The sequence below is a fragment of the Polyodon spathula genome, chromosome 6, assembly GCF_017654505.1.
Source record: "Polyodon spathula isolate WHYD16114869_AA chromosome 6, ASM1765450v1, whole genome shotgun sequence".
NCBI lineage: Eukaryota > Metazoa > Chordata > Actinopteri > Acipenseriformes > Polyodontidae > Polyodon > Polyodon spathula.
The window spans coordinates 3,568,699-3,595,953 of record NC_054539.1 but is presented as its reverse complement, the minus strand read 5'-3'; the positions used below and the strand labels follow the sequence as shown (position 1 = coordinate 3,595,953).

At 36.6% G+C, this 27,255-nt stretch overlaps 1 protein-coding gene across 28 annotated transcripts in view; it reads left to right on the top strand.

Moving 5' to 3' along the window:
- The window catches only part of LOC121316704 (neurexin-1-like), a 442,910-nt gene that overhangs the window by 372,488 nt on the left and 43,167 nt on the right, over positions 1-27,255 (top strand). For 17 of the 28 annotated variants that reach the window (XM_041251785.1, XM_041251784.1, XM_041251778.1 and 14 more), the window contains 2 exons: positions 2,251-2,340; positions 4,216-4,523. In XM_041251785.1, the coding sequence (XP_041107719.1) occupies positions 2,251-2,340; positions 4,216-4,523 (398 nt within the window). The remainder of the gene's footprint in view (positions 1-2,250; positions 2,341-4,215; positions 4,524-27,255) is intronic. The other 11 variants (XM_041251791.1, XM_041251800.1, XM_041251794.1 and 8 more) reach the window with 1 other exon arrangement.

Genomic DNA, 27,255 nt, shown 5'->3' with positions numbered 1-27,255 from the left:
GTGAAAAAAAAAAGAATATTACCTCAGCTGACATACCTGGTGTGTCACATCTGACCCAAAGATATAAAGATAGGATTAAAACATTTTCAACTGCTCTTTCTCAATACAGCCAGCAGATTTAGATCTGATTCAGTGAATCGACCTTTCTCACTTCTTTCGGCTCTCTCTGAATCTGTTAAATTACTGTTATTCCTCTGAAGTCTACATGTTCAGACAGAATTAATGCAGTGCAATGTGACAGAATATTGTCTATTTGGTGGAAGAATGAAGTTGTCTGGAATTGAATCTTGGAAGACAATGTCAAAGTGCAAATCCTTGGATGGCCATGTCTGATCCTTGGCTCTATTTCTAAAAGAACATTCATTGAAATAGGAGACACTTGAAATGGGCACATTTCATGCTAGAAATACAAATAGACATATACAATTAAAGCTGACACTCATCACTTGATCAAGGCATTATTAACTTTGACAAGCATGTCTGCTTCCACAGAGCAAAAACTTATACTTGTAATTTTTTTTTTTTTTGGTGCCTTTTGGCTTAGAATTGTATAAGCAGCATGCAGCTCAGCTATCATTTTTGGATACATTATCTTGCGGAAACATCTTTTCGATTCATAAATCTGTACCTTACAAGATATGTTTTATGGCTTTACTACGTGTGAGGTGAAATAAAAATAGAAATATTTATAAGGGTTAGAAAAAAAAAAAAAACACTGCGCTTTTGAAATCCAAGTGTTGCAATCTTTATAGAAGATAAATGCATGTACTGTAGTGCCCGTTATTTCAGTGTGCAGAAACTGTAGCATTCATGGTCTCCACGGTAAATGCTTTTGAATCAGACCATATCACAGATGTATGCAACCCACAGTATAATATTTACAAGACAGATTTGCATCATTAGGCACTGTTAATTGATTTATTTTTAAATTTTAATTACAAGAGATTTTCTGTGTTGTGTTGGGTAATCAACAAAATTAGGATTATAAATAATACCAGTACAAGTTTTTTTTTTTTTTTGCTCATGAAGAAAATCATTAAACTAACAAAGTCCCATGACACACACCACACACCCTCACACACAATGGAAGATAGTTCTGCTTTAGTAGACAGACCTGTGTGCCGAATTAAAAGGCTTAAATAATTGTTGTTAACAGTTCTAACATGAAAACACTTGGTTACTGACAGAGCCGAGCTAGTGAATGGAAGGTGAATGTTGTTTGAAGCATAACATTTTAATATTATAAGGAGCACTTAATGAAATGAGATGAGAAGTAAATGTCAATTGTACTCATACAATTACCAAGTGGGGCAGCAACAAAGTACCTAAGAAATAGCAGCTCTTTTTGGGGATTAAGATTAAGATATATTGTTTCCAAATGTGCTAATACAAAAAAGAAATGTTGGGAAAGTTCACTTTTGTGTTTAAATTAAAAGCAAAATGTACATCTGCTGGATACCATTGGGTGGACCATAAGTCACAGGGATGCGCTTGTCAAAGCCTTTTAAAAACTAAGTATGTCTATGCATTTAGTAAGACATGTATGGATTTGTTACAGTTATTACATTGTATATATATATATATATATATATATATATAATATATAATATATATATATATATATATATAAATATATATGTTTTGTTCTATTTTACAAAACAAAATCAAAATCAAAACTTTCAAAAGTTTCTACCTTTCGTATGTACTACATCCATGATACACAAGAAGAGATTTACTGATTGAACTGTTTTTTGACTGACATAAAACCTGTTTGTTCTTATTTTGGACAAAGTAGACTAGTTACAAATTGATCGATTTTTCTTAAAACGTTTTTTTTTCTTTTTTCTTTTCCAGTTACTTATATATATAATATATATATATATATATATATATATATATATATATATATATATATATATATATATATATATATATATATAATTTGTAAAGCTATGAGATGGATATGTTTAAATTTGTTGTTTGGGTTGTTCTATAATTTAACTCTAATAACCTAGTTGAAAATGCAGCTTTCTAATTCTCAATTAATATAGGAATAATTTTGTTTGCTAAAATAAAATTAACTGACTGAATGAAAAGTTTTGACTAATGAAATGTTTTAGGTAGCATTTTTTAAATTTCCAAAATTACAAAAACTCCTGTGGCAATTGTATAGCTCAAGCTTTAAGTATTAACATTTAACCTTTGACCTTACAGATTTTAACCAATGAAATGTCTCTTTAAACTTTAAAGGAAACAATGATAACGAGCGCCTGGCGATTGCTAGACAGCGAATCCCATATCGACTCGGTCGAGTAGTTGATGAATGGCTACTCGACAAAGGTAAAAACATTAAAACTTCAAATAAAAATAATTTGAACATAACCAAGTAATACTTTGGAACATCAATAAAAGTTAAATATAAATATTCAGTAAAACTAAATAAAACAAAATATTAAAAAATGTAAAATATAGCTTGTAATATTTGCACACATTTGCATAATAATTTATATACCCATTAAGAAATATCAAATGTTTAATAATTATCTTCTGTTAACTTACGGTTAAAGGGACTGTAAATATAATCTTCTAAGTAATATTAGCCTTTCTTAACAAAAAATGATAAATTATTTATAGTTTTATTTTTTCCTGCTGTAAACATCTAAATTATTAACTAAAACGGTCCAATTAGCAGATGTTTCATTATGGTTCCTGAAAAACCGTACTGTTTAAACTTATAGGCATCTTAAATAGAGTGCAATATTGATTGGCATCAGCAATGAAGTCCCTTTAACAAAATATGTAAATACCAGAGATTTAAGAACAAGAAAACTTATTAAAACAATTAAAACTCTTTAATTTTGGTGCATGCTTTTGTGTCTGTGCTGAAATTGTATTTTAAATAGAAAATGTGTTATAATGGTATATTTTTTAAAAAGGTTTGCTTTTTTCTGTTATCCTTTTTAATGGAAATGTTACCATGAGCGACCATTGTTATGTGTTTCATTCTTGAAGTCAAATTTACATCTACATTTTTTTTAACTTCCCTCACTTGCTGAAAGGCAATCAGAAGTTTGAAGAACAATTCATTGTAAGCTTCGTGAAGCTGTTTGTGTTTCAAAATACTTCATGCAAGAACACCATTTCCTAGCGTTAAAAGTTCATTGAGAAACACAACCTAAGTTTACCCCGCTGCTTGAGAAGATCCATTCCTGACATAGTTTGATCCCTGCTAGGCATAGGCTTCTATCAAGTTTTACATCTAGTGTCTCAATAAGATCCTTTCTTTCCAAATTACTCATTAATATGGGCAGGGTAATTATAATTGTGTTAGGCTTGATTTCAAATTGTCAGTTATAATATGACTCAAAATGTTAGTTTCATACAAAAGGTCAACAGGCCAGACAACAACATCTACAGTATTTTTTTTATTTATTTTTTTTTTTTTATTGTGAACAGAAATATTCGTCATGACTATAATCCCCAGAAGAAACAACTGCACTTACAAAAGGTCTAAACTGAATTCAAAATTGCTTGAAACTACAAACAGATCATCTATTTTGTCTGACCTACAAACAGTAAAGACAGTTTCAATGCACTTGTTTAAATTGGTAATCCTGAGGGAACTAACCCTGATCAGTAGAACACCAAGAGGATTTGTAAGATTCCTCATGTACCTTCATAGTTATTGTGTCAGACAGCTAAACATACATTTATACTAAAAACAAAACCAGCTTTCCAAACATAATTGTTACAAATACAAACTTTATTTTCATCTTGTTTCAAGTGCTGTGATTAATCATTTTAAATTTGAAAACAATTAAATTATGAACATTTCTGAAGATATCATATTTACAATAAAAAGCAGAAATAAACTTAATTAACTGAATGATATCATTCTTTAAAGACAGGGTCAAGAATCAGTGTAGTAACTATCTTTCACATTTTGCACCTTTATAAAGAACATTTATAATAACTTGGCTTTGATTGACCTTTTAGCAAAAAAACATTGATTTACAGTATTTTATATATGCATTTCATAGGCATTCCATCATAAAGCAATAAATTACTTGCCTGATAACTCATAGGTAATTTATTGCTACCATTAGCCACTCCATGAATAATCTGTCACATGACGTGATTATTGTTCATCGTTCTTCCCAGAACTTTGGCGTCAACAGTCAACATTCTTGTATGTATGTAACATTGTTTCCACAGGGCGCCAGCTTACTATCTTCAATAGTCAAACGACTATAAAAATTGGAGGCAAGGACAGGAGCCGTCCATTCCAGGGCCAGCTTTCTGGTCTTTACTACAATGGCTTGAAAGTGCTGAACATGGCAGTTGACAATGACCCCAACATCAAGATCGAAGGCAGTGTGAGGCTCGTTGGGGAAGCACCGTCCTCTATGACAACAGAATCCAGTGCAACTGCAAACCAGTCCCAAACGTCCACCTCCATAATGGAAATAACAACCACCACGGCATCCAGCAGGAGAGGGAAGCCACCCACAAGAGAGCCACAGGTCAGTAAACTTTCCCTTTCTATAGTTTTGTGTGCATTGTGAAACTGAAGCACTGGTTAACAAGAATCTGATTGGGAAACTGAATGCAATCCTTCCTGTTGGCTGTAAACTGTGCAAGTGAATAGAACCAAATTTAAGAAAGTTATTTTGTAGTTTAATTGTCAGCTGGCTATTGGATTTAGAATGGTCTTTCTAGGTAAACTCTAAAGCACAGTGTAACAATAACAGCATCCTTGAAGATGGCTTGCGTTATTAACCTTGTGTAATTGTGTTTTGAATTACAGTAGTCATTATCATAGGTTGCTACCAGCTGTACTACAACATAGTCAGAAGCTGCTCATAAGATTTCCTTGCCTGGACAAAAATGTTTCTACACAGAAAATATAGTTGTCATATACAGAGATGAAGAGAGATATAAGAAGTGATTAAAATCTGACAATTCTAATGACAATAAGAATCCTCATATAATGTAGTTACATTGTTCTAATACAGTATGTTGTAGGGTTATAGGCCTAAACAAAATTATAGCAGCGTCAAAGTTATTACAATCTATAGCGGTACTATAAACTTGTATTTAATTCAGGCCTTCGTACCATAAAAAAGAGGGCTATTGACATGTGTTACATGTGAATCATGCTTTTTGGGTAGACATATCTGCACTTTGTTAGTGATATCATTTCATCAAGTTTCCGTGCAATGGTGACACACCATATGTCAATGAAATGTGGCGTGTATGTTGAAGACAGTGGGAACTTCTTAAGTGTTATTTTCATCAACATGAAGACACAAGACTCTACTCAGTCAAAACTGGCTTTCAAGAATAAAACTAGGCACTTAAAACAGCAATTGCAAAATGCCTGAGGTGATTGCATGTGTTGGAACAAAAGAAACAGATTTCAGTCATGCAGAATTGAATTGCTTTCAATTTAAAACGATGGGCCAGGGCATGGTCAGCATTTCTTCAGGGTATTCATTGTGGTGAAGTATGAATTTCTGTTTATGTTGGGCAATTCAACTGATGTGAAATTAGTCAAAGGGTAGTCACGACAGATGTCCCACTGGCATGAACAGCTGTAGGGCGAGCAAGTGTATTGCCATTGAAATGGTTTTCTGAATGACCAACTTTCTGCAATGCTTTGCAGATGCGTCTCTTTGTCTGCATGCATACCGTTGGATGTAGTGCATTGTTCTGCAAACAACTGACCACATCACAAGCAAGCTTCTAACCACTATGCATAAGAACCAGTATTGTCTGCATTTGTGGATATAGACCTTTTTATCTCGTCTCAGTGAAGGGTCAGATTCATAACTGCCAGGGGTGTGCAAAAGGGCCCCCAACCCCAATAATCATATCAAAGATATTATTTTTTTCTTATCAATTCTCTGTAATTTTCCTCACTGGCACTCACCAATTGCATTTCCACATAACGAGCTAACGAACAACTACACAAGCGTTGTAAATGAGATTGTGGTCGGGCGTGTACAGGTCACAAACTTGTTGCAGTTGAAAACGTGAGCACATTTGCAATGACATTACCATTAAGTTAAACCTGTAGAGCAGAAGCAGTCATCATGGGTAGTAGAACATTTTTCAAAAAGCAGTTATCTGCGGATAAGCCACTGGATAACAACTTGCCCTCCCTTGCTTGAGCAGACCCTTCAGTCCCACAAGACCCCACAGAAGAAGAATTAGCAAGAGGAGCAGAAGGCTCAAATATGACTTCAGCTGATGAAACACAGCAAGCTGCTTCTGATGACGCCATTACAGAAAGTGAGTGCCCGATTAATCATGGGCTGCTCTTCTCTGACACTGACAATGAAGTAGAACATCTGTGCATTGTAAATAAAGGCCCACATCAGCCTGTGCAAAACACATTTCCACAAATTGCATTTGGAAATAAAGTACACTTATTCATTGCAGCTTGGTACAAAATATCAGAAGCAGCATCGTGGCTTGAATATTCGCTTTCTGGTATGTTAGTGAAAATTGCGAAATTAGAGAGAATTGTAAATCTGCAGGACACAGCAAGCAATACTGCTGAGGAACTTTTTTTCATATTCCAGAGAGCATGTGTATCTTGCAGTAATTTAAGAGGACAGTGCTATGATGGGGAAAATAATGTCAGCAGACATGTTAAAAAAAAACACACATTGCTATGCACATTGCCTGAATTTAGCTGTGGTTGACACAGTGAGCTCGAAAACAGTTTCAAAAAGGTTCTTTGGGCTTGTTCAGAACCTTTATAACTGCAAGCAATCACCACAACTCCATTTTTAAAAAAATTCAGGAGGACGCCATGACAACAGAAGGAATTTCGCGTTTTAGCGGCAATGAAGGTAGCTGATGTGAAAGGCGTCTTCACGCTCTACATGAAGTACATTGGTACGCACACAACTGCTTTTGCAGGTCATAGATGAACAATTTGATAATATAAAACAAAACTTTAGAAAACATTTAGCAGAGTGACACCAAAGCAAAGGTGTCAGCCCGAGGCAAAGGCATTAATGATACAGATGCATTTTGGATTTGTACTCTGCCTCTTGGCATTTTTGGATGTGTTGAACTGCGTGCATTATTGCAGCATGTTCTTACAGCTAGAAAACGCTGAATGCGGTTGAGAGCTGCTTAATTATTTTGCGCAGTCTGAGAATAGACGAAAAGATCCACGAATATTCAGAGATAGCTGAGCACCAGGCCAGTGAGAAGAATCTGCATCTGCCCACATTGAGAAAAAAGCGACAGCCGAAAACATTGGATCGGTTTTACAGTAGAAGCTCAGAATCCCATTGCTTTAAATCTCTAGAGGAAAAATATAAAGTGGATTTTTTTTCCCCTTCTCTGGATGCAGCAATCAGTGAAATTGAAAGGCGATAATCAGAAAAGCAGCTTCATGCTCTGCTGCAAAAAAAATGAGATCTGTGAATATACCAAAAGGAAAAGAAGCACTTCAGAAGTTAAATGGAGAGTTTAAGTGCATAGTTCCTGAGATGCAGTAAAATGTGATTGTACAACATATTGAGCCAATCTTACGTCCTCGGGATTCGGACAGTGGAAGTCATTTCCCGGAACTCCTGAAGGTGCGTAAGGAGCACAAACTGAACCTCCTTTGTCCTGAGGTGTTTGATCTACTGGTGCTCTTAGCAACGCTACAGATTATAGCTGCAACTGCAGAGAGATGTTTCTCCAAAAAGCGCATTCTTAAGAGACTTAGAAGCACCAAAAAGCGCATTCTTAAGAGACTTAGAAGCACCATGACCCAACACTGTCTACAGCAACTGTTTTGGCAATAGAAACTGATTTAACAAGCTCAATCGATTTAGAGGATGACGCGGATAGCTTCATCCATATGGCTCCTTGGCGGGTGGATTTTCATTGAAATTGTGAGTGTGATGCTATTAATTTATATATATATATATATATATATATATATATATATATATATATATATATATATATATATATATATATATATATATATATTACGCAATAATAATTTATGCTTTCATGTTTTATGAGTATATACAGTATGTATGATAGGGATGTTGATATAGCTTGATAAAATGAAATGGGAAACGACACCACACTTCCACATAGCGTCATCTACTGTTCATAGTTTGTATTTGAAACAGAGTGAATAAAAGCTAATTCAATTTGTTTTGACTTGAATTTTCAAAAAGACGAAACATGCTATCATGGTAAATGTTTTTAATAATTCAACTCATGCATACTCAAGTTCAGTAATAGCTATATTCATAATTGAATAGCCCGAGTTTAACACCTGCCATATGCAAATCGGTAGCCCATTTTAAAAAGTGCCCCCCCCCCCCACCACCACCATATAAGTTCAACTTAAAATCCTGCGCACGCCCCTGATAACTGCAGTGCATCTCACAACACTGACCCTTACATACACATTAAACCATAAGGGATGGATTGTATTGTATAATTGTAAAATATTACTATACCTTCCATTGAGATCTTCAATTCCCTATTTTTTAATAGTTCCTTTGCAAGGCTTGGCTTCAGTTACCCTGAAATAAAATCTGGGGAGAAAGCTAACTCAAATTGTAATTGGATTAGTGTCTCCTCTGAAAATGTAATAGGATGATTTTAATGAAATGCTTCAAAATAAACTATTAGGACATTAAAGAAGCAACCGAGTCAATGGTGCAGTCATTCAAACCCAGTATAGCTACTGTGCTCACTTCATGTGCAAAGGAAACACCTGCAAAGCATTTTGACCATGTAGCTTGAATATGTAAAGTATGTTGAGTGACACGTTTAAGATATTTCCTGCCATGTGCCTATTCCAACCTCCCTACTGATTTTCAAAGCAAAACAATGGTCTTGAATAATTAATTCCTGGAAAAATCCAAGGTGTGTGGATGCCAGGCATTTACTCTCCAACAGAGGGCCTTTATCTGGTCTGACAGCTGAGGTGGGTGACCCTGGGCAATGAAGAAGCCCAAGAGAGCATCTGTTCTGAGCCAGGCTTGACAGTTTCCAACACTGAATGGGCTTCCTCATTCGTCATGCATTTTCATAAAGAGCAGTGTTAGGTTCATTGCATGCTAAACCTCTTGCATGCTGCAAATGAAAAAAGGAAAATCTGTTAGTTACACTTTCATATGCATTTTGATGCAATACCTGCAATTCCTGTTCTGGTACACTTGACTACTTCTGTAGACATTAATATGACTGGAAGTCTGTCGGCACCTCATGAAGTATCCCTTTAAAACAGGAAATGCCTTGATGCCACCAGAAGGTGAGTGCATTCAGAATTATTTCCATTGAAATACCAGATTTCACTTTTTTGATGTCTTCCAAAACCTGTCCTTGGCAGACCGCATCTTACATAGAGACCACAGACATTCATGATAAAACAAATATAAAACTAGAAACCTACCTTCAGCTGGAACTGCAGGGGACAAACAATCAGCTGCTATGTAGAACACATCATGTTTTTTTTGTTTTTTTATCTGTATCTGTATACATTCCTGACTCCTAGGGTTTACTTGTCTGATAATATATTTATTTATTTATTTCCTGCACTTAAAGGCTGACAAAAGCATCTGTGTCTCCATGGCATCGCAGGCAATAAATAGGCCAAGTGCTGTGCAAGCTATGCAGGGAAGCAGCTCTGAGGTTTCAGCACAAGAAAGTGCAGGTGAGAAGCCCAGGAAGCAGTGAGAGTGCTGATGTTGTAATTGCAGTGCAGGTGGGGAGCGGTGCATCTGATGTATCTGGGATTAGAGTCTTTTAAACTTGACAGCAACTGCTTTCCTGTCATCCATTATCTCTTTCTTTGTCCCACAGTTACAGATATATATATATATATATATACTTTTTTTTCCTGAGACCTTCCAAATAAGTTATCTTTGAGAAGTCAGTTTACTGTGCATTTGTGTGTTTTTGTGCAAGGGAAAAACAGTAACATAATTGCCAATAATAACCACTAATTGGTGCTACATTACCAGGCTGGTTTAAACTACTTAAGCTGTGGTTATCGAGCACCTTTTGCACTGCAATCTTCGTGTCACTGACCTTTATATTGTTGTTTCAAGTATGCATAGAGGGAGAATTGTACATGGTTCTGTAGTTGTTGATTAGAAATCTCTCAGATGCTAGGCTTTATTATCTCCTGCGATAAAGCTACCCATTAACTGATATGCAACAGAAGGTGAAATAGTATAAACTAATCAGTTACAGAAATCCAACGTGGGATGACTGTAAAACAGAAAATAAAGCTAGGTGAAAATAAATATGATTCAGTCAGATACTCTCATTAGGAAAAATAATGACTATGAAAAAAAGCCCTAGCATGCCAGTAAAAGAGTTCTCTAAAGCAAAATGGGTCAAACATAAAACTAAAATGTTTTAATAGGTATTTGTTGGCCTGGTCCCACAATGCCGTATACTGCCCTCCAATGGTGAGTGATTCCCAATTAAACACCTGTTCCAAAGTTAGATTGTTTTACACCCATTCGATATTAAGTATAGTTTAAGTCTATAGTCTAAGTATAATCTGCATGGAAAAGTGTCATTTGTTCTCCATAAATTTTTGCCATTCCTCCAATGATGATTGGCTACACTAGCAGGCTAGAAGCCCTATAGTACTGCAGATCCTCAAGGTAATTTCCTTTTCTAACATCCACATTCCTGCCAGATATGGCTGGTAATATCAGCTAACAAAATCACGGTGACAGAAGGACGACATTCCTAATGGTCCTTCAGACCTGAGTTATGACAGATAAATGTAATGTCTGTCTGGTCTTTAATGCCATTATAGAAGAATAATGCATTTAAGCATAGTACACATTCATCAGCATAGATTATAGTTATATGAATTGTCTAGACGTAAAGTAATCAGGTTATCATTTCTGATAATTATTGGGCATGGTCGCTATGACGGAATATTTTATCATGAGTTGGAATGCTTGGTGCTTCAGAAATGTAGATGAATGTAGATAAGTTTTATCAGGCTAGCCCAGAGCTTGTCAGCAATTCAGAGCAGCTTGTGGGTGAGCTTTTCTACATTGGTGCCAGTTGGCAGTTTTATGTAAAGCAAGGGCCTTTATATGCATGTCTCTGTACCTATTAGTCCCTAGCAGTAGTGCCAAATGAATATGCATCTACATCCCTGAATTCTGATGAAATATTTATTATACCCTATTTAAACAGAGTATCCTGGCTGGTGACAAATCTATCAGCACTTTAGGACTCTTTGAAACATGTATTAACAGGTACCAGTACACCATCCAAAGCAGCATGTATTACTGATAGATTTGTTGAACAACCACCTGTTTTAATTTGTTTTTGTTTCTATCTTTCTTTTATGTAACAGCTCCCTTACCCCCTCCCCGTACACACACACACACACAAATGCCACCAATGAAGCATTTTGAATTTAAAAAAATCAGGCTTTTTTCTTCTATTTGGCTTACACTTTAAATAAAACGTTATTATAAATATGTGATTTTTGACCATTCTTAAAAGCAAAATTGTTCCAGTTCATTCATTCCAAGGACTTATCTTGTGCACAGCCTTCTTCAACTCATACCAAAGATTCTCAATCGGATTTAGATCGGGACTTTGACTGGGCCATTCCAGAACCTTGATTGTATTCTTCTTTAACCATTCTGAAGTAGATTTTAATATGTGTTTTGGATCATTGTTGTGTTGGAACATCAAGTTATGCTTTAAACCAAGTTTTGTAGTGGAGGGTTCAGATGATTGGCCAATATCTTTTGGTATGCGATGAAATCAATTTTACCATGTATTGGAATTAAATTTCTTGTGCCCTTAGAGGAAAAACAGCCCCATAGAAGGATATTACCACCTCCATGCTTGACAGTAGGTGTGGTGTTTTTTTCTTTGTACATCTCACCAGACAACTTTGACCAGAACTCATATACATCATTCAAATGCCATTTTGCAAACTTTAAGCATTTTCCTTGTAACATTTTCCTAAGAGTGGACTTTCCCTTGGCTTGCGACCATTTAGACCTTCATCATGCAATCCCACTTGCAGCCAGTTCACTATGAATATCTTTGGCAGTCGATCTCAGATTGTTATTAACCTTCCTCACAATTCTTCTGCTTGTTCTTGGTGAAAGAACCTTCTTTCCTCCAGACCGAGGGTGCATTGTGACAGTACCATGACTCTTGTACTTCTTGATAATAGAAACAACAGCTGAAATTGGGATACTCAAATGCTTGGAAATCTTTTTGTATCCTTCTCCAGCTTTATGACAATAAATAATTTTCTGCCTAAGGTCTTCGGACAGCTCCTTTCTTTTTCCCATATTGACTCATTGGTAATGACAGCAATCATCCTATGCCTAACCGTTTTATACTCTCTAAGAATGTTCTCCTACAATCCAGCATTTTCTAGACTTTTCTGGAAGTAGGTTCTGCATTATCATATTGAAATTACTAGCACCTTGTAGACAATACTATCATAGCATCAAAGGGTATGAATACTTTTGAATTAGCATTTTTGGAATTTTGCAAAAAAATTGCTGAAATAAATAATCTATTTCTTTTAATTTTTTTTCCCTTATCCTCAAAAGCAAAACTTTTGCTACAAAAGATTTTTCCTAAAATTTATTTGTTTTCTAAAAATTTCTAGAAATTAAAAATTTCCATTGGAGTAAGTAAACTTTTGACTACAACTGTATGCGTGTGTGCATATATATATATATATTTTAACGCACAGTCTAACTTCATTACAAAAAACCCTTCTTATAACAAACCCCTTTTTTTCACGATCCAAGCAACAAGAACACTTTATCTTAATAGAAATTAGCCCTATTGGAACGATCACTTTTACAAAATCTAACCGTATAAAACGATCTCGGTAGTGACTAACACTTAACTTTCTCCAGTGTGAATGTGTTATTCTCTCAGTGAAAACAAAGACCTTGGTAGGCTAATTCGAAGATAAGGCTGATTCGTAGATAACTTTGTAGTGTGAATCATGTGTGACGTGTGCAACCATTGCCATTTTCACACAAACTACATCCATAGCAAAAGGCGTGAGGAGGTAACAAGATTGAAACAGCGTGCATTGAGGAAAGCACGAAAAATATGAAGCAGTATACGCTGGATATGTTTTTTAAGAGACAGTGCATGTAATTATTTTATTCAGCATGTAAGTGTACTTTTTATTTCCATTTATTTACTGTTTTCTTTTAAATATACAGTTTAATGTTGATAAATATGTAGTTATCTTGAAAGAATTACTGGACACTGTATAAAGATGTTCAATTCATATTTGGGTGTTTTTTTCATTATTCTGATAGATCAAATTGCCAAACCCTATTATAGTGAACAATTTGAAATAACAAACATTTCTCCAGGTCCCAGGGGGATTCGTTATAATGAAGTTAGACTCCCTCGCTATAACGCTGGTCTCGGGGTGTTATGAGTGTTAGAAACGGGAAGGGGTGGGGGGGCGCCACGGGGCACATAACAACAAACATCTGACTAAAATACAAAATAAAATAACTCCCTCTCTGTAATGCACATATAGTGAAGCAAAAATGTAACTTTCCGTTAACTAACCACAAAAAAAGGTAACATCCCTACTCATGGATCATTTCAATTAGCAGTTTTTAAACTATAAGTAGCCTGGCTAAGTGGCAGTCGGGAGTTCAGTTCAAAGCGACAAATAAGCAAACCAAGTGCAAGGAGGAGAGCGAGTCGGGAGCGGGGAAGAGGGAATGGGCTGCCGGAGTGGGACGTAAGCAAAGCTGAAGCGTCTTGTCTCCCGGAGAAAGCTTCAGCTCTTCTCACAGCAAAAAAGGTAAGGACATAATAGGCCTAATAGTTATTTAGTTATAAAACAAATGCTTTATGTGTTAGAAAGTGCCAGCACAGCTTTTCTTCAGTTGAGATTCTGTATCAAAATGGAGAGACAGAAACGGACGTGAGACTGATAAGTTGTTACAGTTTGAATAACGCCACTGTCACAAGAAATAAGTTAGCTGGGCAATAAGTTAGCATTTGCCTTTTTGAGCCTTTCTATGCATACGCGAATCTTAGAACTTAAAGGCAAGGTTCTCTGTCGAGATTCATCCAAAGGGACAGGATACTATTTGTATTTTTTTGAGAAACAAAAACAGGTATTGCATTGCAGACAGTATTTTTTGTTTAAAAAGGTGACATTTATCATAATGTATATTTACGTTTAATTTGTATTATAAATACATTTTATTTTCAGGAAATAGCTTGCAGTATTTTAGTTTTTTTTAACATAGATAAATATTTTAAAAACAATATTTTGTCGGTATAATTTATGCATTGTTTAAATCACTACTTGCTAAATGTGTATTTCCTTTCAAAAATGTCGTTTGTGGATATGCCCTCTACTGTCCAGCAAATACGTATATAAATGTTTATGTAGGCTCACTTTAACAAAGTTATATTATTTTCATGGTAAATTGCTTGGTGACTTTGAATCTTTTCAATAAATTGAGTGGGAAAGTGGGTACAAACACTTTTCTTCATGTAGAGAATAATGTTTTTGACATTGTAATCAAGTCTGCTTGGGGTATCTCTAAACCTGTTAATATAGAAAAAATACACGTTTTTAGTGGAAGATGGTGTTTTTAAGGTGTATATACAGGGTTCGTACCCTAGTCAGGAAGTCTGGAAAAAGTATGGAAAATGCAAAACTGATTTCCAGGGTTGAAAATGCTTGAAAAATCATGCCACTGTTATGAAAGTCTTGAAAAAGTCTGGAATTTTACTAATAGCATGGGAGAATGAAAATAAATTTCCATTTTTTTTATTTTTAGTTTTTAATCAAAAGTGATCTCAAAAGCGGGTCAGCTCAAGTGACAACTGTGTCTTATGACAGTAGCAGCTGGTGAGGTATGTTAGGAATTAACTTTATTTAAAAATGTGTTATTGAATTAGGTGAACATCATATTAAAGTTTCTTTGTCTCATTTTTTGCTGTTTATACAATTTCATAATCTAACCTCAAAATTCAAAATGTAGTTTTTTATCAAACAGAGTGGTGTCCACAAACTGATCTTATTATTATTATTATTATTATTATTATTATTATTATTATTATTATTATTATTATTATATTTTGGATTGGTATTGTGCAAAATTCTGATTTTTGATTTGCAGGGCTTCATCTTCTACATCAACGCCTCCAACATCATCAGCTGTGGAAAGCTTTGTGAGTGGGAACAGCATTCTCTCTACCAATATCTATTGGGCTCTCAATGTAATCAGTAAGCACAACTCTTTCAAGAGCTCTGAGGGGATGAGCGACCTTTTCCGTCTGATGTTTCCTGATAGTGATATTGCATCCAAATTCAGCTGTGGTGAAAACAAGACAGCATACCTAACCACTTTTGGAATCGCACCATACTTCAAATCATTGATGTTGTCAAAAGTGAAATCTGCAAATAACTATGTCCTATTGTTTGATGAAAGTCTAAATGATCATTTGCAGTCGAAACAGATGGATGTGCACATTCGCTTTTGGGACGGAGATCAGATGACTTCGAGATTTTTAGACTAGCATTTCCTGGGACATGGAGTTGCTAATGACCTGTGTGCTTGTGTTCCAGACAGCTGCGACTCTGTGGGAATTTGTGTCATTCTACGACTATCCATGGATGTCCTCAGTGTAAATTGGAAGACTTTCAATATGCTTTCGATGAACCTTGAGGAGGAAACTGGCCATCAACTGCTTAACATTGGGAGCTGTGGACTTCACATAATGCACAATGCATTCAGAGCCGGTAGCAACAAAACTGACTGGGGTGTGAACCGACTGGGGTACAAACTGCCACAACCCAAGAACAAATCTTTCAGTGTTGTTGAAGAAAGCTGCAGTGATTCCATGTTCATCGTCAAAGCCAATATATTTTTGTCCATTGCTAGAGAGTGTATGCCTTTTCTGATTAAATATAAAACAGACAAGCCCATGTTTCCTTTCCTTGCTGGTGATTTGCTTAAGACTGTGACAGACCTATCGCACAGATACATCACAGCTGATGTCATGAAAAGGGTGAAATTTGCATCAAAGGATTTGACTGACAGTTCAAACCATAAAGAAGCCTCTGAAGTGAATGTTGGGTTTGTCGCAGACCAATTGCTCAAGGACTTAAAGTCCAAGAAGAAAATTTCAGAAAAAAAAGTATCTTTGCAGTGAAAGCAGAAACAAAAAAGTTCCTCCATGCTGAAGTGGCAAAACTACTGGAAAAATGCCCCCTTAGAAACTCTCTCATCAGAAACATGGGTTGTCTGGATCCAAGGTAAATACTTAAGGATGCTGATGAATGTGAAAGGCAGCTAAAGAGATCACTCCAGATTTTAGCGAGTGCTAGACATGTCAGAGAAAGCAAATGCGATCAAGTGATTAGGAAGTTCAAAGATTTTGCCAGCTTTTACAGTGCCAATGAAGAGTTTCTCTAATCACTCCCAATCAAGACCATGTTTTTTTTCCATGAGCGCCTGACAAGGAAAGAGGAATGGCAGGAGCTGTGGAAGGTGGTGAAGAATGGACAAGCCTCTGTAGAGAGAGGCTTTTCAGTGAACAAATAAGCATTGAAAACACGAAGTTCAGTGGGTTATCTCAGTACTTTTCAAGCATGATGTGGAGTGAAGAGCATGAAGATCACCAAAGAGCTTTTGCTGCCGGCTGGCTCAGGAAGGCAGAGGTATCATGCATATGTAGATGAAGAAAAGCGCAAGCAAGATGAGATGCAGAGAGGACAAAAGAGAAAAGCTGTGATGGATGAGATAGATGCAATCAAGGAGAGGAAAATAAGTATTGAGACAAACATCAAAGCTCTCATGGTATCTGCTGACAATTTCATAGAGAAAGCTGAGGCCACAGGGAAGATAACATTAATTTCAAAATCAAATGCCTTGAGGAGATCCATGAAAGGGAAACAGCTAGAGCTGAAGGCTATCGACAAAGAGCTGGACAGCAAGCTGCTTGAGTTGAAAAATTGAAGCAGGAACCTATACTATGTAAACAGCGTAAATAAATGTTTCAGTAGAGATTTCCTCAAACTTTTTGGTTAGTATTTTATTTTCTATTATTATTATTGCATACATTTAGCAGATGCCTTTATCCAAGGTGATCCTATATATACCATCCTAAAGTGCAGTTGAATTACACTGTGTAACACAATTTTTGTTCCTGGGTAGTAAGTGTTATTTCCTAATTGCTTATGCCTCAAAAGTATAGAAAATGGCTATTATTCCCCACAAACTTTGCTTTTGTGACCAGGACAGTGATATTTTGAAATTTACCTATTTCCAATGAGAAAACGGGCGAATTTGTGTCTTTTCGTTCACATAAAGTCAGAAAAAACAACATATGAATCCAAATTAACATGTATTTATACTAAAGTAATACAAAGATGACTACAAAAGATTTAGAAGTGAGTAGTTTTTCGAGATTTACGATTATACTGTAAATCACTTTCACGAATCAGCCCCCAAATGTAGTCTCCCATCATGTTCTCGTTATACTGTCCTTGGTAGCGGCGTTCAAAGTCCAGTATATCCTGGTGGAAGCGCTCGCCTGCTCCTCCGAGTACGCTCCCATGTTCTCCTTGAATTTATCAAGATGAGCATCAAGGAGACAGACTTTGAGGGACATCCTACAGCCCATTGTGCCGTAGTTCTTCACCAGAGTCTCAACCAGCTCCACATAGTTTTCGGCTTTGTGATTGCCCAGGAAGCCCCGAACCACTGCTACAAAGCTGTTCCAAGCCGCTTTCTCTTTACTAGTGAGCTTCTTGGGGAATTCATTGCACTCCAGGATCTGTGATCCGACGAAGACACCGGCTTTGACCTTTGCCTCAGACAGCTTAGGGAAGAAGTCTTGAAGGTACTTAAAGGCTGCCGACTCCTTATCTAGAGCTCTGACAAATTGTTTCATAAGGCCCAATTTGATGTGCAGTGGTGGCATCAGCACCTTCCGGGGGTCCACCAGTGGCTCCCACTTGACGTTGTTCTTCCCCACAGAGAACTCCGTCCACTGTGGCCAGTCCAGCCTGTGGTAGTGCGCCTTGGTGTCCCTGCTGTCCCAAAGGCAAAGATAGCAGGGAAACTTGGTAAAACTGCCTTGGTGACCCATCAGGAGTGCCACCATTTTGAAGTCTCCTATGACCTCCCAGCCGTAGTCATCATACTTCAAGGCGTCCAGCAAGGTCTTGATGCTGTTGTAATCCTCTTTGAGGTGCACCGAGTGAGCCAGGGGAAGAGACGGGTACTTGTTACCATTATGGAGCAGCACGGCTTTGAGGCTCCTGGATGAGCTGTCAATGAAGAGGCGCCACTCATTCTGGTTACAGGCGATTCCGATTGCCTCGAACAGACTGGTCACATTGTGGCAGAAGCAGAGCCCATCTTGATGGGTGAAGAAGCTGGAAAAAGGTTGGTGACGCTTCCTCAGATCAGCGACTTGCACACTTTCATCCAACAAGTTCCATTGCTTGAGCCTTGGACTTGGACTTGGTGAGACCAAGATCTCTAATCAAGTTGTTGAGGTCTTTTTGGTTGGGGTAGTATGGGTTTCTCTCCTCAGCTCCACCTCTGAAATTGTCATCTGGATCTACAACGTCTTCCTCGCTCTCTTTGACTTGCTGCTCTCTTCTAAAGGCGGCTGCTCTCTCTCCAGAGGAGTGGGTACGGGGAGCTCATGGCAGTGTGGCACCGGGGCAATGGATGAAGGAAGATCCGGAAAAGTGATAGCAGGTGCATTCTTGCCAGTCCGACATTTGGAAGGGTCCACCATGCAGAAGTAGCAGTTGCTTGAGTGGTCAGTGGGTTCCCGCCAAATTCTTGGGATAGCGAACTCTGTATCATCCTACAAAAATACATTTAATTCACCTATGACTAATGTGTAAGAGATTCTCGCAACATTTTTCATATATGATATATTTTTTCAATAACATTGAAAATTGTAAAACATTTAAAAATTAAAAACTTTTACAATTTTAAAAATTTTAACACATTTTATAACATAAAATTCCAAGCAACAGTTGTCCATCTTACCTTCCAGAGTTTTTTTGCAGTGCTCGCAGGTGAAATGAGGTGCCCAGGGTTTGTCTTGATCCCCGACAGGCATGCCGAAATATGCCTTGTAGGCCTCACACATCTTAGCAGATGCTTGCACGGGGTACTTTTTCGCTCTTGTCTTGATAAATTGGCCGCAGACATAGCAAAATGCATCTGCCGGATGCTTGCAGCCTCTTGATGCCATCTCAGAAAAATGCAGATATGTATCCACTTAGGCAGCTGGAACTAAACTGAACTGGTGGGCTTAAGGCCCCTGTATTTATACTACTATTTATATTACTGGGAAGTTCTAGAAAGTTCTAGAAGTTACTTCAAGTTTACTCAGCACTGAATCTATCTGGCATGTTCTGGAAAATAGGTACATTTCAAAATATCACTGTCCTGGTCACAAAAGCAAAGTTTGTGGGGAAGCCAATGGGTGGGTAGCCATTTTCTATACTTTTGAGGCATAAGCAATTAGGAAATAAAACTTACTACCCAGGAACCAAAAAAAAATAATAATTGTTACATGGTGTTATGTATAAAAACATCTGTAATCCTAGTTGACATGGTGGAAGTACTCGCACAGCCCCAAATACTGTAATAATTCAATACTGCAGACTCAGTCATAGTGGAAAATTAAATGCCCCTCAGGAAGACTATTGTTACCTCCTGCGGTGTCAAGCATTGTAGCCCTGTCGGTAACAATAGTCTTTCCTCGGCTCAATCATTTTCTACTATAGCCCTCCTCCCCAGTCCATATACACAGTAGATGCCACTTATTAACAACCTCTTGGTTTCCAGCAAAAAGTTGCCATTAACAGAAAGCTGCCAATAAGTGAAAAGCCCCCATTTTTAAGTGTATTTATATGGAACAATATATACTGTAGTATACATTGTTCTATATAAATATGGCACTGAAATACATGTGTTTTAAATGTTAGTGTTAAAAAATGAACATGAGAAACACGAAATACCCAAACATAGAGCTGTTTACTTCATGCATGTGTAAAACAAAAAAAAAAGGCAGCAGGCTTAATAGTACTACACAACGATGTCCTGCAATTGTCCTTACAATGAGTAAAGCAAACATAAAAAAATTGTTGTACAGTCAATTCTAAAGAACACAATTTAAAAATAAGAAATTGTCCAACTGTTTTTTACAATGTATCACCTACCACTGTATTTTTGCGTGCCACTTTGTAGCCATTTTCAAAGCCACAATTCTGCCTCTGTCCATCAGAAATACACAGTTGCAAAATCAGTGGGTTATATAAGATGCAAGAAGTATGCGCATAAATCATGCAAGCGCACCCTAGCTCTGGCAACTAATAATAAAGTTATGAATAAGCAGTGTGCAGTTGCTAATATCAGAATTTCATTAACATAACATTATATATATATATATATATATATATATATATATATATATATATATATATATATATATATATATATGTTTTTGTTTTTGATGTGTTTTTTCTACACAACACTGAAGAAGGGCTTTTGTCTATATATATATATATATATATATATATATATATATATATATATATATATATATATATATATATATATATATATATTAGCAAAGTCTCATATGGAGATATGAAAGCCTAACACTAACCCGATTTCTGTATATCAGAGTGGTTTTATAATATGCTTCCCAGAAGAGAATGTGTTCCCATAAAGTGTGAGGCTAATTTTAAATTGTATATTGCCTTTTGATTCTTTTGATTCTTTTTAATTCTTTTTGCCCAATGATTGATGGGCTGATTCCTTTAAATACATCTTGCATTCCTGTACCAGAGACATGAATAATAGATCGGAATGGTGTGAAGTAAATGGATGGTTTGAGTGATAGGGTTACAAGATAAATAAGCATGTACAATATGCGTTAACCCCTGTGTTTCACCACCCAAGGTTGTCAAAAAGACCACCACTTTACTTTCTGTACTGAAACAATATTTGCTTTAGGAGATGTAACCGTCATGTGAACAGTTCTTGTTTCTGTGACATATTTTAGTGACGAGACATATATACAGGTAGATGGATCGATAGATTAATATTGCAGTAATATGATTCCCACTACACTGTATTTGTGAATCTGCCCAATTTTAATTCAGCTTTGAAATTCTCTTGCTGTACATTTACATCAGAGGCTTTTGAATGGCATATTGTTTAAATAAGATTATCCACTTGAAAAATAATTACAATCATAAAGTGCCCAGCACTGTGCAGAAAATGTTATTGTAGATTTTCAGAGTCACTATAGCAAATTAAAATCAATAGAATGCTTTATAAAATAGCATATTTATAGACCTTTACATCATGTGAGGGAAAGGAATGTCACCTATTTTCCCCAGGGCGTATTTGAAATTACGTAGCCTTGACAATCAGTTTCATCTTAAGTGCAGTTAAGTCTTAATAAGAAGTGTTGATTTACCATTAGACCCAAAAATGACATGCAAACAGTTGGCAGCTATGGAAGTGTGGGCAGTGACCGCTGTGGTAATCTTTACAACGCGGTTTAGTTTTGATGTGCCCTTGAAAAGTGAGGTGAAAAAATGTTTTAAGACATTCAAAACGTGATAACTTTTAATCAACATCAAATTTAGATTGAGGTTGCACCAAACTCCTAGTCGATAAAGATAAAGATAAAGAGCCCAATGAATAGGACAGTCCAGGCGCTTGACAGTGATTTATGCTCGTTTCTGCTTACTCTGCTCAACTGTATTATCCAGCCTCTGTACGCCTGTACGATGCATATATATATATATATATATATATATATATATATATATATATATATATATATATATATAGCAGGTTCCTGACACTCGCTTCAGTCTCCATCCTGGACCTGTCTTTGTTTTCACCCTGAGTGTTTGTAGGAAAGGAAGGACACACAGTCCCTTGGCACAGGTGACAGGTAGATGTAGTACTACATGAGTTCAGCACAATCTGGGCACTATTCCCCGGCTCTGCTGCAGATTCAATTAAAAAAGTCTAACATGACAGCGACACAGATTTTTGTCACTCGTTGTAAAGGGTATAAAAAATAAAATATCGAACTCTTTAATCAAAAGTAGCAGCTATAAAAAGTGTGCTATTCTTGCCATTCTGTAATGTGTACTTTAAGACAGAAACATTGCAAACCTTGACTACAGTACAAGGGACAGTGTGGCACCCCTCTACCAAGCTTTTCTCTCCTAACTTGTTTTCTGAAGTTCGCATCAAGGACGTACAAGCCCTAGCCACGGTTGGCCCATTTCATGCAGCGCAACAACTTTTCAACAATTGACTGGATGGAATAGAACATGCAATCAAGGGGACTTAATGTATAATAATAACAATTTATTAGATGTTCATTATCTTAGATTAACCTTTTCTTCTGTGACACTATAGGGTCATGGTAAGTGATGAAACAGTCTACTAAAATATCATAAACGCAGAGAGAAGATTCAGACTGTCTGTGTCAGTGCAATATAAATGTGTTAGTCTGGCTGATGGCTGTATTACACTTGTGTATTTATTATGCTGAGCTTTTCCTGTTTTTTAGCAATAACTGGAATGGTCAGGCAGCAATGCCTCATGACATATCGAGAGAACATGCAACACAGTCAGCTGACAGTCATGCAGGTTGGCATTTGTTTTGTTGTTACAGCATGCAACTGTAGATAGCTTTTTTTTCAAATAAAAGAAATTGCTTTGGAAATAGTTGTCATTGTACTTTGTAACTCTTTATATCACAGGCTATAATATAGCTGACAGTTATTACAAGTGTTAAAAGCATTGGAATGTTATCATGCTTTAAAAAAATATTAGCAAGCAATCTTGGCTGTGAATTGATAACAATAAATATCAAGAACCAAGTGAAATGACACTTTTTTCTGCAAGTCTCTTGTTTGTTATAGGTTTACCGAGGTAAAAATAAAGCCCTATCATTAATATTCTACAAGCACTTGTTTTAATATGATAGTGAAGGCAAATTGCATTTTATGTCTAATGGAATCCCATGCAACTGTCAGACTTAAGAAAAATTACTGAGAGACATTACCGTTTATATGCCATGTTCTTCATGGAATTCTTCTTACTGTTCTGTAGTTCAGTTCTATATACAAATAATTGAACTGCTCTTTTGAAATGTGCAGATGTGTCAAGACTACAGAAAGGACTGAGCATTTACATTGTAGTACTTAGGTGGTACATAAGAACATAAGAACATAAGTAAGTTTACAAACGAGAGGAGGCCATTCGGCCCATCTTGCTCGTTTGGTTGTTAGTAGCTTATTGATCCCAAAATCTCATCAAGCAGCTTCTTGAAGGATCCCAGGGTGTCAGCTTCAACAACATTACTGGGGAGTTGATTCCAGACCCTCACAATTCTCTGTGTAAAAAAGTGTCTCCTATTTTCTGTTCTGAATGCCCCTTTTTCTAAACTCCATTTGTGACCCCTGGTCCTTGTTTCTTTTTTCAGGCTGAAAAAGTCCCTTGGGTCGACACTGTCAATACCTTTTAGAATTTTGAATGCTTGAATTAGGTCGCCACGTAGTCTTCTTTGTTCAAGACTGAACAGATTCAATTCTTTTAGCCTGTCTGCATATGACATGCCTTTTAAGCCCGGAATAATTCTGGTCGCTCTTCTTTGCACTCTTTCTAGAGCAGCAATATCTTTTTTATAGCGAGGTGACCAGAACTGAACACAATATTCAAGATGAGGTCTTACTAGTGCATTGTACAGTTTTAACATTACTTCCCTTGATTTAAATTCAACACTTTTCACAATGTATCCGAGCATCTTGTTAGCCTTTTTTATAGCTTCCCCACATTGTCTAGATGAAGACATTTCTGAGTCAACAAAAACTCCTAGGTCTTTTTCATAGATTCCTTCTACAATTTCAGTATCTCCCATATGATATTTATAATGTACATTTTTATTTCCTGCGTGCAGTACCTTACACTTTTCTCTATTAAATGTCATTTGCCATGTGTCTGCCCAGTTCTGAATCTTGTCTAGATCATTTTGAATGACCTTTGCTGCTGCAACAGTGTTTGCCACTCCTCCTACTTTTGTGTCGTCTGCAAATTTAACAAGTTTGCTTACTATACCAGAATCTAAATCATTAATGTAGATTAGGAATAGCAGAGGACCTAATACTGATCCCTGTGGTACACCGCTGGTTACCACACTCCATTCTGAGGTTTTTCCTCTAATCAGTACTTTCTGTTTTCTACATGTTAACCACTCCCTAATCCATGTACATGTGTTTCCTTGAATCCCAACTGCGTTCAGTTTGAGAATTAATCTTTTGTGCGGGACTTTGTCAAAAGCTTTCTGGAAATCTAAATAAACCATGTCATATGCTTTGCAATTATCCATTATCGATGTTGCATCCTCAAAAAAATCAAGCAAGTTAGTTAGGCACGATCTCCCTTTCCTAAAACCATGTTGACTGTCTCCCAGTACCCTGTTACCATATAGGTAATTTTCCATTTTGGATCTTATTATAGTTTCCATAAGTTTGCATATAATAGAAGTCAGGCTTACTGGTCTGTAGTTACCTGGTTCAGTTTTGTTTCCCTTTTTGTGGATCGGTATTACGTTTGCAATTTTCCAGTCTGTCGGTACCACCCCTGTGTCAAGAGACTGCTGCATGATCTTGGTTAGTGGTTTGTAAATTACTTCTTTCATTTCTTTGAGTACTACTGGGAGGATCTCATCCCAGTAGTACTCAAAGTAGTACATGTGTACTTGCGCATAAATACAATATTATACATAGGTACAATGTACTTAATGCGTATTTTGTTGCATGAGATAACCTTAACATGTCCTTAAACCAAACTCGAAACCTAACCCTAACCTTTTTTCTGATACAATTGTCTACTTACATATATTTTGCAAAAGGATTTACACATTAAGTAAATTGTAACTATGCATAATAACATCGTAATTATGTGTAAGTAACTACAATGTAAATACACAGTAGAAACATCATGTAAAGTGTTGCCTATATTATTATTATTATTATTATTATTAGTAGTAGTAGTAGTATTTATTATTATTATTATTATTATTATTATTATTATTATTATTATATTATTATTATTATTACAGTGCTACCCCATTGTAATGTGGTTGTCAGGGTCCATAATTAGGAGACCGCATTATTTGTGTTTCGCCTTATAACGAGTAATGGCATTTGTGTTCCCAATATGATTTACAATGCCCACAAGCCAAACTATTATTGTCGCATATGATGAAAAATGATGGAAGAAGAGACACACACAATTTTCAAATACTCAAATCCACTGTTTATTGGGACAATTAATCCTTGTACTCTCAACGTGTCTCACTCTCACAGCAGCGCATTCACACAGCAGCGTGTCTCGCTCTCACAGCAGCGCATTCACACAGCAGCGTGTCTCACTCTCACAGCAGCGCATTCACACAACAGCGTGTCTCACTCTCACAGCAGCGCATTCACACAGCAGTGTGTCTCACTCTCACAGCAGCGCATTCACACAGCAGCGTGTCTCACTCTCACAGCAGCGCATTCACACAGCAGCGTGTCTCACTCTCACAGCAGCGCATTCACACAGCAGCGTGTCTCACTCTCACAGCAGCGCATTCACACAGCAGCGTGTCTCACTCTCACAACAGCACATTCACACAGCAGCGTGTCTCACTCTTTAGCGCAGAGCATTGTTTTCCTAAAGCAGCCCCCTTTGGAGTCAATCTTATCAAGAAAACCTCTTAGTTTTTCTTTTCGTCTTTTAGCCATCCACGCAATGTAGATTCTGCTACATTTATATCTTTCAAAACTGCTGCTTGAGTTTCACCTTTTCGTACTCTGTCCACCACATCGAGTTTCATTTTAACAGATAAAGATTTTAGTTTTTACCTTTCTGCCATGCTTCGTACTGTATATCTGGAACGTTCACCCAACATTTGCGAGTCAGATTGCATTGTTGGGGAAATGGGAGCCCTGACCTTACCATGTTATAACTGATTCCATGCTATAACAGGTTGTTATAATGAGATAACACTGTATTATTATTTATTTAATTTTTGTTATTGTTTGTTTTCCAGCTGAAGGGCAAAGAGAAAACTTCAAATTCAGTGAGTTAGTTAGTCAGTAAGTTGATCATGCGTGTAATAAATAACTCATACCAACAATGGTACAAAGATCTAAGAATGTGCTTCATTGTGTGAACCAAATTGTGGGATTCATCATTCTTACATGGAACCCTTCAGATCCTAACTACAGCCCCTGTACATGATTCATTTGAGAAGCCGCTGTCCTGTGTTACAGCCTGTCCTTATTTCTGCAAGACCGTTCATAGCATCTTCGTTTTGCCTCCTTGAAACGCCACATATAGCTGCTTGTGCTTGGCTGCACGGTTTGTGTTAAATCTTATAATAAGTATAATTTGACATAATATATTGAAGATATCTTTTCTGTTTGAATAGTACTTAGTTGGTTATAATTGGCAGCTTGCTAATAACTTTATTGAGGGGGGGAATGAAAACGGCAAAGCCACGCAATTAAAGCATGGGCCTCCACTGCAATTCTCTTTTGAGTATGTTAGCAATGTACCCAAAGGGATCTGTTGAATTGCACATAAGAAAGTCTGTCAGTGTCAATGAGCACAAAACCCTGTCCATGCTAATGGAATTTGTATTGAACAGCTAGAGATTTATGTAATGGTCAGATTAATGGCACCTGAGAAGCAACCTTGCTTCAGCAAGAAGTTAAGCATATATATTAGCATATATATATATATATATATATATATATATATATAATATATATATATATGAATAGATATCTAAGTGCAAACAACTATATAGAATTTAATGAAAAAGATATATCTTATATTCGCTTCAGGTCCCTACATGAAGTTTGAATTACATACATGAAGTGGAAGCAAGGGGCTTTGTCACAATTTTAATCAGATCTAAATATTTGAGATATTTCTCCTCATACACAAAGTTTGAAGCCTTATATTGTATGATTTGCCAGGCTCAGGTTAAGTTAATATTTTAAAGGTCAAAGCAGAGTTTTGATGCATGAAATAGCAGATGCTTCTTCAAACAACCAGGTTGCAATAAATTGCCCAGGAGATAATGGAAAGGTGCCAAGGTTTGTGCCTGCCAGGAATGTTTTTTTTTTTTCTTTTAGTT